The following is a 13,883-nucleotide window of genomic DNA, read 5'->3' on the forward strand; positions in this document are numbered from 1 at the left end:
ACAGGCAGAATATTGTTAAAATTGCCCATTTCAGGTTGTTCATCTTTGTTTTTATTTATGTATTTATTTGCGTTTTATTGTGAAAGAACAGTCTTGTAAATGTAAATATTTTCAAAGTGTAATGGTTTTTTTTTCACTTAAATTTTTTCCACATAATTTTTCACAAAGAAAGTTTGTCGTTGTCATTGTTTTTGGGTTATTGTGTTGTTATTTTTACTGTAGATCACATTGGTCTGTATGTGGAACCTGAGCCAAAGTGATTTGGACAACCTGGACTGTTCAGGTTCATTTTTGCACTTTCATCCCGCGGGCCGGAATAGAACCTTTGGCGGGCCAGATTTGGCCCTCGGGCCGCATGTTTGACACCTGTGCTCTAGCTGATGCATTCGACTTGTCCGGGGGTTATTTTTAGAGAAGATATATTATTCAATGAGCTGTTCTCTCTCATCCACTGTTATAGAGGACACGCTCAGGCCAAATGTGGACAGTGGTAGAATGTATCCCAAGTACTTTTACTCAAGTACTAGACCCATTTAAGGTAACTGTACATGAGGATTTTATACAAGTTTATACCTACTCCATTATATTGAGCAAAATATGGTGCTTTTACTCTATTGCATTTGTCTTAGTTTGTGTCTGACAGTAGTCGCTGTACAGATGACAGGTTTTCAGTGAAAACGTTGCATCTCTGCATTTGCTAATTTGGAATATTTGTGATAAACTTAAGGATGAAGTGTTTGTTTATGCAGCTTTGAAAAGCCAGAAATCTAAATTACCACAAGGTTATATCTTATGAATCTTTTCTTATGTTGGGACTCATATTATAGCCCCAAAACAAATTAACATAACGTAATTCCAGTATCATTACTTTCAAATTTAAAAAAATTCCCCAAATTATCACTAATAATTCTTAAGCTTTACCAAAGACAGCATTATCATGGATTGTAGACATATGAACTATCGTATTTATGTGACCACTAGAGGGAGTAGTGAGTCACTCTGTCGGTCTCCCATGGCGATGGTTTAGGGCACTGTTTTTCAACCTTGGGGTCGGGACCCCACATGGGGTCACCTGGAATTCAAATGGGGTTGCCTGAAATTTCTAGTAATTGATTAAAAAAAAAAAAAAATTACTAATTAAAACTATACAGTGAGTTGACAGAGACAATCCCAATCCATAAAAGACATGACAAACAGTGAAGCTGAAACTGAAGCACTGTGGTTCTGTTTATCTGTCAAATGTTCATCGTGGTCAGTTTCAGATGCTGCAGCTCTTTCATAATTCATAGTTTGAATTCTTGTTTTTTCAGTATTAATTGTCAGCCTTGTAAATCCAAGCTGGACTGACTGTACATATCCTGACCAAGGAAAATCAAATTCTCACTTTGTGCAGTAATCTACACCTGGCTTTTCTGCTGTCGTCCATAATAATATACATTATATAGACTAAATGTCGTCTAAAATTAACATTTATTTGCAACATAGTATAGCAAACTATTACATGATCAAAAACAAATTAATTTTAGTAAAAAAAAAAAGTTTCAGTTTTGAATGTCTGGGGTCACCAGAAATTTGTGATGTTAAAATGAGGTCATGACCCAAAAAAGGTCAGAAACCGCTGGTGTAGGGTTAGGGCACAGACACACCCAAAGATGACAGATGATGTTATTTGTGAAATGGGATGTGAAAACACATGAGCCACAAAGTTGAAAACAGGTTTGCTTCTCATGAAAAGTTGGCTTTTTGTAGCGTGTTGGTTCTTACAGCAGTGATGTTAAACATATAATGATCGTACAGTGTATCGTCACTGTTGGGCGGAAACCGCTTAAAGGGGTCATATTTTGGTAAACCCACTTTTATTAGTTTTTGGTTCATTTATTTGTGTATTTGGACCCTAATGGTTCAAAAAGTTTGAATTTGAACCCTCCAGGTGCTGCAAAGCTATTTTTATATTCATTTTGGCAAAAATCAAGTGGATTTCTCCAACCTGTTTTAATTCCTGCTTAACCCTTTCATGTATAGTGGTCACTATAGTGGACAGCTCTTCTACAGCTGTTCTCTTTTATATTCATGGGTTTACTTGTTTTAGTTCCATATCAGCCAACACAGTGGACGCTTATGCATCATTTCATAAACTGCAATTCATACCATTATTGTAACTTTGGTGTTGTTGATTGGTTCTTGAGTGGAAATCAATTGTTAATTGTTATTTTTTGCATATTATCTCCATGAAGTGAGTAATAACTAGTATTAGAATATGTTAAAATGTGAGAAAACATCAGATTAGCTGCATTAAACATGGTTTCATTTCACTGTTTTCATATCACTTTATCATATTTGGTTTTAAATAGATGTTTCTTTGCTTCAAGAATGAAATTAATGGTGTAGCTGAGTGGACATTTTTGTAAATCTATGAAAAAAACCCTCAATCTCATTGTTTTTTTCATGCCTAAGGAGGAATAAAAACTCTCAAAAAAAAAAACAAAAAACAACTCAACTATAAGGTTCTCATAATTCATGCATGAAAGGGTTAATTTCTTACGTCTATAACTAGTTAAGTCATGACATTTACACATATAAGGTCAAGACTTCTGACGAACATTTCTCCGAGTACGACATAATTGTTTATCAGCAGCAGCGGTTGTTGTCCATACTGAAAATATGTCCAAATTTTGAGACGATTACCTAAAATGTTCAGTTGTTGGTTGTATTAACGAACACAAGTGGTTGAATGGGACAGAAAGCACAGTCAACAACCTGGAGGGGGTGGGGTGTGAAGTGGTTCATGTGCATTTAAAGGGCCAGCGCTCAAAACGACCTTTCTGGTGTCATTACTCAGAAATAGGGTTGAAAATAAACCTGTGGAGTTGAATTAATGAAGAATTCAGACCTAAGCGGAGCATTTACAGTTAATGAAGACCACAGGGAAATGTTTTAAAATGCATAATTCCATTTTAAAAAAGCAAAATATCACTCATTTGAGTCCAAAACGGTTATTTTTCAGGAAACTGGAAAACCATGTATATTCTAAATAAATGAATGGAGTTAAGACATGTAATCACAAGCTGTTTTCAAAACTTTTCATTCGTTTAATATGTCTAATACCATCAGGCCAACGTGAAGACTCACCAATAGAATCATTTTATGACAAAAAAAGACCAAAAATGGACTTACCAGGTTTCTGCCTGACAGTGATGATATGATGTATTATAGCAGATTAAACTACCAACAGTATTAAGTAGTTAAAATGAGCTCAGCCTTAAACATCTACCTCAGTTAAATCCAACAAACATATTAATGTAAAATCCAAAAATGCTATAATTAATAGTAAGACACTGTCAGTGCTCTATGACAGTTTTTACATTTGCTTTGTTAGTTTTGAATGTATAATTCTTTCGTAGTAGTGGAGTGTTTTCCCATTGTGATATCAATACTTGTTAAAATAATTTTACACATTTTACAGTCTTTTTCACTCTACAGTCTGAACAACTGTTAGGTCTTTTACAATCTCGAGTCTTAGCACTTACATGAGCACAATGAATATTATTTTATTTCAATATATTCACATAATCAACTATAAATGTTATGTCTATGTCGGTCTGATCTGAGTGTGCAGCCTCAGTCTGAGTACATGCAGGACTTCCCTCTGTGTGATCTTCTATCTGCTCTTCCAAATACACATCAAAATTTTGCTGATGGCCACGTCAGTTTGGTTAACGAAGCACTAACACGTTGTCACTTGTTGCTTCTTTTACAAACACTGTAACAAGTCCATAAATGTGACAGCTGATAATGTGATATTCTGAAGAGCCAAAGAGTTGTTTTGTTTTCTGGTAAGTAATGTGACATGTTGTTCCTGAGGTTTTATTCACATCCTGCTGTGGTTTTAATTTGCATACTCTTTGTGTTTACCACATGCACTATGGTATATTGTTAGAGGCAAGAGAGCTGTTTCCTGTAATTAGAGCTAGAATTACACAATTAATATAAGAAAACATCAGTACAGTTTACTAGCACAACAATATGTTTTATGATACTGTATTGATACAATCTATTGAATCATGATATGTATGGTCAGATTCACAGCCTTGCTAATGACATAAGATAATGTTGTTCGGGGGGGATAAAGTAGAGATTTGCAGGTCCAGTATATGTAGAATGTGGATTATCCAGTCTTAATACGCAGTGATGTAAGTGTCAACCCGATGTGAGAGATAAACACTCTGAAGAACTTTGAAACACACCAGCCACGCAGGATAAAGAAGCATCTGTGCACTAGTAAATATATCTGCATCGCTATTGAGAGTTCATTTAAGTCACTGAGGTCAAACATTACGGCACCATAACATATGAGAACAGCACTGATGGCACTTAAAGGGACGGATAAGATGTTGTCCTAGAAGGAGGTGATGTGATAATGCATTTATGTCACGGAATGTGAAATCCTGCACTGTAAAAAATGACTTTTTGGTGTAGTAATATTAACCCTTTCATGCATGAATTACACTGGGTTACAAAAAATGTTTTTTGCAAGTTGTCTAGGTTTTTTCAACTGAATTAGGACCATTTTGCACCGCTAAATCCAAAAATGACATCTGTTTTTCTCAATCAGGTCAGGTTTTTTTGCTAATTTGATTTTGAAAAATTTGATCTTCTCACAAAATTGATTACATTTTTGTGACTTCATCAGCTGATTTTTTATATAGTTCTCACCCAAAATAGGTTTTAAGAGAAAAAAAAAATCATTTGATCACTTGATTCCTGTTAGGTACAATGGTGTATTCACCGCAGATGTAGCAGAATACGTCAGGCTTATTTTTGCAAGATCTTCTAGTCGAAGCCATTTCATTCACCTGTAATATTAAAAAAACCATTAATCATAAATTGGCAAAAGTAAAATCTTCAGAACTTGTTTATTGCGAGAAATATGAAAGAATTTTGTATCATATGATGTGAAAATGCCCATAAATGTAAGCAAAAATGTTAAAAAGCCAATATGTAGCATAGTTCAGAAAGTTGACCTGATTGAGTAAAATTAATGTGATTTTTGGATTCAGCACACCAAAATGATCCTAAATCAGCTCAAAAAACTTAAACAATAAATTTGTTGTTGACCAGTGTTATTAGATGTTTTGGACTTAAAAGAATGATATTTTGCTTTTTTAAAATGGAATTATGACCTTAGTCAATATTTTTTCTTGAGTGATTATATTCCTCTTTAGGCATAAAAAAAAAAATTCAATTGAAATTTTTTATGAACCTATTTTTATGGAGTTACAAAAATGTCCACTTAGCTGGACACCATGCGTTTAATTTTTGAAGCAAAAAACACATGTAGTTAAAACCCATCATCAGAAAGTGATATACTCTGTGAAAACTATGATATTAAAACATTAGTAATGCCGCTAATCTGATGTTTTCTCTAACTAATACTAGTTATTACTCACTTCATGGAGATGATATGCAAAAAAAAAAAAAAACCTTAAAACTGTTCATTACAATCTAACAACACCCCTGGACCCCAGGAAGAGTAGCAACCACTATGGTGGAAGCTAATGGGGATCTGTGTAAACAATAAATGATAACAATTAGCAATTGATTTACACTAAAACATGTCACTGCAGATCAGTTTTATCTAGAACAGCAAAGTTACAGTAATGGTATGAATTGCAGTGTATGGGATGATGCATAAGCGTCCACTGTGTTGGCTGATATGGAACTAAAACAACAAACCCATGAATATACAAGAGAACAGCTGGAGAATAACTGTCCACTGGAGTGACCGCTATGCATGAAAGGGTTAATTAGGTTAACTGTCACAATTTTTATTTTCTAATTGTAAGTATCAGTGAGAACTGGAATTATTCAAGTAAAACTAAATATGTCATTCGTTTAATAAATAAACTGTGTGGGAAGAGTAAGTTGTGTTATGTATTTTCACATAATATTCAAAGGTTATAGTCATTGCACATGAACCTAGAAATACCAAAGAAGTTTTAACAGGCAATTTAAACTGCAGAAAAAATACGTAAAATCTTATGTAAATCTTAAGAATATATTGTCCATTAATAAAAGTTAGAGAACTATGTAGTGAGTCACACTGATCTTAATGGGGGCAGTTTGTGCCGAGTCATGTGACTTGTGTAGTTTACAGTGTCACTGAGTCATGTGACGGTGCGCTACCTTGCAAGTTGTAAATATTTGTTAAAAGCAAGTCGCTGTTAAGTGTTCTGTAGTTCTATGACTCATATTCTGCCTATAGGGGAGAGTAGCTGAGTTAACTGGGTGGAGGGAATATTCCAGTTTGACACCATGACTGAACGGTCTGTGCTGCTGTCATAGGCTACGTTCAAATGTGGCCCAAACCTGTTTTTTTCCGCTGATTGACCTGTGTCTGACTTGTTAACACAGTTTGAATGGTACAAATCCAATTTTTTCTAATCCGACACAGGCCACTTTCATATGTGGTCCTAAATCCGATAAATATCGGGTATTTTGCAATGCAGCGTCAGTCTGAACGGCCAGGTCGCATTTATCCGACCTTTACGCAATTGAAATGCCAGTATAGCCCGACTGCAACACACTTGTGAACAGAAGTAGGTCGCCGGAGATGAGTGTCTTGTCGTGAGAGTGTTACGGAGAGGTGGTCACAGATATGAGGGCCGTTCAATAAGTTCATGGCCTCACCCAGAAATACTGGTTGTTATAATACAGGATGTTACATTCTTTCGTGATGGAATAGTGATGCTTGAACATCGATGGACCAAGTGCATTGCTGTAAATGGAGATTATGTTGAAAAATAAAATATAAATTATCAGTCTGTGTTGTTCTGTTCTGGGTGAGGCCATGAACTTATTGAACGGCCCTTGTATATTTAAACATTGTTCTTGTTATTCGAAAATTCTGAATGAAGTCTGTGTCAGGGAAGCCGCTAACATCACTACCCCACCACTCCTGACTCCAACTCTGCATCCAAATACTCCATTGTACAGACGTAGCAGCCATTGCACCACAAAAGGCCAGAGCAAAAAAACTGGCTCTCCTCTTTTTTAATCTTCTATTTAAAATTATTTGACTGTAATGGAGCTGACTTCGGTTGTACAGAAACTTTATCAGTGCCACACACACCGACACGAGATGCCTCCATATTTACTTCCGTAAACACAGTGCGTGCTGCGTGGTCACGTACTACGTCAGGACCTCTTTTGCGCATGTGGGTCACTTCAGGGTTGCATTCAGTTCATACTGAGAACTGATAGAAGTCGCATTCAATTTATAATATGAACGAGCACACAAAAAAATCAGATTTCACGAAGAAATCCAAATTGTGCATTAAGACCTGCTGTCTGAACGTAGCCTTAGAGTCTATGCTGTTTTTCTCACATGTTGTTTGATGAAACTAAATATCTCTTCCTTTTCATAAATGTGTGATGTACAGGGATCTGAGAAGAGTGACCACTGTTCATTCTCCCGTAATGTTGTTGAACCAAATTGTCTCAGTATTTAAAAATTACCTTGAAAAGCCATTAGCTTTAGGTGCATTAGCATTAGCATTTTTCAGTTTGAAGCAGTCAGTGTCTAAGTAAACTTACAAAGAAGGAGAAAGTAAAATTCAATGATCATATTACTAATCATCAGTAAATTACCTGAGGTTTGCAAGTAAAATAAACGTATATCTGCAAGTAAAGTTTACTTCACAGGTGTCAAATATGCGGCCCAGGGGCCCAATCTGGCCCGCCAAAGGGTCCAATCCGGCCCGCGGGATGAATTTGTGAAATGCAAAACTTACGCTGAAGATATTAACAATCAATGGTGTCAAAATCATTTTAATGCAGGTTCCACATACAGACACATACAGTCCATTTAGATCTCAAGTGGGTCAGACCAGCAAAATATTATCATAATAACCTAAAAATAATGACAACCCCAAATTTTCTTTGCTTTTTTGGTGTAAAAAAAGTAAAATTACATGAAAATGTTTACATTACCAAACTATACTTTTACAAAAAACATGAATAACCTGAACAAATATGAACAAACGGAAATGTCTTAAGAAAAGTAAATGCAATTTGACCAATATTCTGCCTGTTACTGAATGTTTTGTGCGATTGTAACGTACATGTGTAAACGATAAACTGATAAACCGAGGCATAATATTGTTAACATGTTAAAATTGCACTTGTTTTTCTTATGACAATTCAAGTTGTTCATGTTATTTATATTTTTAAGGAAACTTTGTAGATGTAAACCTGATCATAATATAATTTTACTTTTTTCACTGTTATTATTTTACTAGTCCGGCCCACTGGAGATCATATTGGGCTGAATGTGGCCCCTGAACGAAAATAAGTTTGACACCCCTAGTTTACTTGATGATCGCCCTTGTAGAATTTACTCACAATTCTAAGTGCAAATACTTTCCTAAGTTTTCCTAAGCAAATAACACCCCCAATTTCTTTTCAGTGTGATCACAAATAGTAACTGAGAGAGTGTTATAGTACGATTCAGTGAGCGATGAAGAGATCAGTCGTTGTCTGTGGCTATTGTGTTTGCATGAGACAGACAGTGGATTAAGAGTGTGACTAAGGGTGAGAGAACCAATGTGTGAAAGTAACACAAGAAGCAGCCGCCAATACACGGTTCTTTAGTGTGACGTAGTTAAACTTCAATTAAATAATGCTGCAGGGAATACAAGGCTTTGTATGTGGACATTTCAGATATTTAGTCTCACATCTAAAGGCTATTTAAAGGCAGACTCCATGGAATATTTTTTTCTACCGCAATGCACGACAAAGTCAAAGTGTGGCTCAGTCAACCTTCATGCTGGGTGAGCAATTATTCGAGACATTTCTTTGATCTACATCTGTCCTGTCAAATGAAAAAAAAAAGGAATGACAGAAAAGTGAAGGAGAAATGGGTTTGAACTACATAAGGTTACTGATGAATGGCAGAGCGTTACTAATAGCAGCGATGCTAATAATGAACCTGTCATCTCTGTCCTTGATCACCCTGATGTTAAAATATTACCGCCTGTGTGTCCTCCTCTTCAGCGTTCTCACTTTCTCTAGCTTATTTTCTCGTTCATTCTCCGCCTTGACTGACTTTGTCATTCTTTCCCTGTTTTTTTTTTTCCTTCCAGATAAACTATTTGGGAAACGTCTTCTGCAGGCCAGACATTACATTATGTCTCGTAAGTCCTGGCTGAAGATGGTGCCCACCGAAAACTGTGATATCCTGATGACATTCCCAGGTACGGCATAAGCTCCAGGATGTCCTTTCTCTGCGTGTCCTGTGATGAAATGCTCAGTCTAGAGGGAACAGTGTATTCTCATTAAATAACTTTGGTGGTCAGCCAGCCACTCAAATGTATGAGTAAGACTTCAAAAGGCCTCTGGGGACAATTAGATCTCATCCATTTACAGTACTTGTATGTACAGAGCAACCATCTCTGCAGTATCCTTCAAGGAAGCTCAGGCTATGGATACAAACCATCAAAGTATATATAAGCAAAGAATATATTCCATCATCTTAACCTTTAGTGAAAATGTGATAAATGTAGACAGGGCTTTAATTGGCATGACCTTTTTTTGTCACACCACCCTGCAGCTTCTTGGCCCTTCTGTCAGGACTTTAAAGGATGATTTTGTCTTGGCTGCTATATTTAGCTGCAAACTCATCATTTCCTGCTTTTGGCTAATATACCTACACTCGCATAAGAACTTTTAAGTCCCCACAGTTTTATTTGCTTTTGCATATTTATGTGTTTCTCCTGAAAAGAGGGTTTTTGGATGGGTGCCCCTGCTCTGACTGGTCAACACCTATAAACCTGACCTGACCTTGGCTCAGGCCCTCTGCAAGGGATATAAACATTGGATAAAGTATTTCCTTTGGCACAAAATTAGTATAATTAGTAAGTGCAGGATGAGTCAACTCTAAAATATCATTAAGAATCTGCTGGGAAAGACATAGTATATAGTACAAAACATACAGATCCAGTTTTATTTCATCAGTATTTAAAGGTGCGGGAGACTTTTGTGACTAATGTTCATCAAATCTATTAAACCTCAGTCATAGCCTAAGAATCATGAATCTGTAAGTCTCTCTGTGACCATGTGGACATGTTAAGTATATCTTAACTATAATTAACTTATGTGAAAGGAGTGGGACCAAATAAGAGATTGTTTTTTCTTTCTAGTTGTGTTATATTTCTACTTTCTTTCTTAATTGATTGATCACTTGATTGATTTCTTGAGCTGTCCATCCCTCATATTCAAAATAAACTACATACAAAGTAACTTTATTAAAGGTGCAGGAGACTTTCGTGACCAGTTTTTTATCAAATCTGTAAAACCTCAGTCATAGCCTAAGTATCACAAATCTGTAAGTCTTTCTGTGATTACTCACCTGAATCTCTTGCATTACGGTGAACAATTTCGAAGTGCCATCCACTATAAAAAAAAAACATTTGTTTACAAACCCAGCCGGGAGGTAACTCGGGCATCTTCGGCATTTAGTCGCGACGTGCACTGTGGGAAAGGGAGGTTGGCGCAGCTGCCTTACAGTGGCAGTGGCAGCGCAACCATGTGATATTATATGGATGAAACAAACACGCGGAAACGTCTGAAACGCAGAAACGGCTGGACGAATATGCATAGAGGGAAGGGAGCTCCTGCCGTTTCCGCGTCGTGTCTGTAGCAAGGTTATCGTTAACGAAAACTAACAAAATGACGAAAACTAGAATTGTAAAAACATTTTTGTTAACTGAAATAAATAAAAACTAGAATTAAAAGGTAAAAAACGATTACTAACTGAAACTGTATTGTGTGCTTACAAAACTAAGTAAAACGTATAAAAATTATGGATCAATTTTTGTCTTTTGTCAATGTCGGATTGATTCGAAATCGATTTATTTCCCTCAACCAATTTTAGCTGCTGGCGCCATATGATATTTAACGGTCCATCACATCTCGTCACTTGTCGTTTAGAGTCAGCTTTTCATCCCCACTCTACCTGGAAACATGAAGACTAAAGTTGGGAGAAAGCAGCAGAGTCCTGTCTGGGATTTATTTGAATTCGACAGCAAAGAAGATAAAAGATATAAAAAAACTAAAACTAAACTAAAAGTAAGCATTTGGAAAAAAAACAAATACTAATAAAAACTAGCAAACCTGCTGTAAAAACTAATTAAAACTAACTGAATTAGAGAAAAAACAGTCAAAACTAAATAAAACTAAACTATCATGAAAATCTAAAACTATTATAACCTTGGTCTGTAGTAGCTGCCGCTGTCAGGTTCCCACAATGCACGTCGCAACAAAATTCCGAAGATGCCTAAACCGTACTTAGTTAATGTCAAACTGAAGCACTGAGGCACAGGTGTCAAACATGTGGCCTGGGGGCCAAATCCAGCCCGCCAAAGGGTCCAATCCAGCCCATAGGATGAATTTGTGAGATACAAAAATTACGCTTAAGATATTAATCAGTCGTGTCTAAATCATTTTATTTCAGGTTCCACATACAGACACATACAGTCCAATTAGATTTTAAGTGGGTCAGACCAGTAAGATATTATCATAATAACCTATAAATAATGACAACCCCAAATTTTCTCTTTGTTTTTTGTTGTAAAAAAGTAAAATTACATGAAAATGTTTACATTACCAAACTATACATTTACAAAAAATGCGAATAAGCTGAACAAATATGAACAAACGGAAATGTCTTAAGAAAAGTAGATGCAATTTTTTTTTTCAAAATTATATTTATTATTGTCATTTTTGCTTTATACACACACACACTCACGAAATGACAATAAACAAAACAAAGAACATATCAACAGAACAACTAAACAAAAACAAAAAAAACAAAAATTGTCCCATAAAAATTATGTTTTCGTTTCAAAATACAAAGGCCCTTTTAACAATTGTCGAAGCTTCCAGTCCCATATAGGTAAGAAAACGTTCCCAAGTCTTTAGAAAGACATCATCCTTATGGTGTAATCGACAAGTGAGATAGTCAAGGGAAACAGAACTAAAAACTGTCTTATGCCATTGTGTCCGGGTGGGAATCTGATCTGAGATCCAGTTTACAAGCATACATTTTCTGACACAAAAAGTAAGCATTCAATATATATATTTTTTGTGATATTTGTTGGCAACAACAGGGTCAGTTAACCCAAGCAAAAGAAACAGAGGATTATAGTTCAGTTATGCATAAAATATTTTTTCTATTTCCTGACCAATCATCTGCCAAAAATATTGCACTTTCAAACAAGACCAAAAGCAGTGTGTGAGGGTACCAGTCTCAACTTTCCACTTCAAGCACAGTGGGGAGGAATCCGGCTTAAATTTGTGGCGTAAATGAGGAGAAAGTAGATGCAATTTTACCAATATTCTGCCTCTTACTAAATGTTTTGTGTGGTTGTAACGTTCATGTGTAAATGATAAACTGATAAACTGAGGCATATTATTGTTAAAATTGCACTTGTTTTTCTTAAGACAATTCAAGTTGTTTATGTTATTCAGATTTTTAAGGAAACTTTGTTGATGTAAACCTGATCATAATATAATTTTACTTTTTTCACTGTTATTATTTTACTGGTCTGGCCCACTTGAGATCAAATTGGGCTGAATGTGGCCCCTGAACGATAATGAGTTTGACACCCCTGCTTTAAGGTTTAACATTCCTGCATGTCCTGCCTCATGTAGATCCTTACGATTGTTTAATAAATATCAAAGGGATATCGATGTACAAGATGAAGAGACAGTTTTTCCTTCCTCCAGATACAATAGATGACCACACTCTGCTGTGGCTGCTGAATCAGATCCGTGTTGGAATCCCGCAAGTCAGCATTCAGGTTCGACAGCATAAACACACCCAGGCGCACGCCTTCTTCATCACGACCACATTTGAGAAGTAAGACTCTGAAACTCACACTCTGCATGCAGGAGTGGGCACTTGTGCTGCTGTGTGGACCATATTTACACTGGTCCTATGTTGTGTCTTGTGTTTTTGTGTGGTTTTGTGTTGAAAGTTAGAAGTTAGTTTTTGTTGTTGGCACCTGAAACTCATGTATTTATTGGTGATAGAGTGGGACCACACCTCAAACCCTCCCCCTCCTGTCATATACATATAAATACTGACCTCCCCTACAGACCAGGCTGTTCTCACCCCTCCATCCTCCCTCCCTCTTCTGTCTGCCACCCTGCTTTAGGTACTGAAGATCAGCTAAGCCCAAGAGTTGCATTGGACCCCAAAGAGTCCTACCTCTAGCAATCGTTTCCCTCATCAGCATCATCATCAGCAGCAGCAGCAGCATCAGCATCATCATCCATTTCTAATTCCACTTATTTGAGGTTGTGGTCCTTACTCGTCAAATGGCTGACATGTAAATCTGCATCATAATCACATAATCGCAATATTTGCTCAGTGAGGATTAAACTTACCACTAACAGTTAATGCAAAGTTCTGTTTTCTATCAAGAAGTCGGGGTTGACATGTTTATCTTTGCTGGCAGTGTTGAGCAAATTACTTTTAAAAAGTAATTATAGTTACTAGTTACTTTCCCAAAAAAGTAATTGAATTAGTAATGGAATTACTCCTTCATAAAAGTAATTAGTTACCAGGGAAAGTAATTATTGCATTACTTTTTTGAAAAACCTTCAAATATGTAAAAGGAAACTGATTTTTGAGCGTGTTTCACGGGCCAGTTGCATAGAGCAGAACAGCAGACAGGTAATTCAAACCATGACTTTGGTGAGGCTGAGGTCTACCAGGGTCCACCAGGGTCCACCAGGGCCCAGCTTTTCCACCACATAAAGGGATCTGCATTTATAGGAAGAAGATGCTCCTCCAATTAATCCCATATCTCCCCTTTTTTCAG

At 36.4% G+C, this 13,883-nt stretch overlaps 1 protein-coding gene across 2 annotated transcripts in view; it reads left to right on the plus strand.

Moving 5' to 3' along the window:
* Window positions 1-9,140: 9,140 nt before the first annotated feature.
* Window positions 9,141-13,883, plus strand: part of LOC115436781 (anoctamin-8-like) — a 60,033-nt gene continuing 55,290 nt past the window's right edge. Inside the window, exons 1-2 of one of the 2 annotated variants that reach the window (XM_030159714.1) lie at window positions 9,141-9,251; window positions 12,784-12,916. In XM_030159714.1, coding sequence (XP_030015574.1) covers window positions 9,185-9,251; window positions 12,784-12,916 — 200 coding nt within the window. In that variant the 5' untranslated portion in view covers window positions 9,141-9,184. The remainder of the gene's footprint in view (window positions 9,252-12,783; window positions 12,917-13,883) is intronic. The other variant, XM_030159715.1, reaches the window with a different exon arrangement.

This window comes from Sphaeramia orbicularis, chromosome 17, assembly GCF_902148855.1.
Source record: "Sphaeramia orbicularis chromosome 17, fSphaOr1.1, whole genome shotgun sequence".
In the NCBI taxonomy this organism is placed as follows: Eukaryota; Metazoa; Chordata; class Actinopteri; order Kurtiformes; family Apogonidae; genus Sphaeramia; species Sphaeramia orbicularis.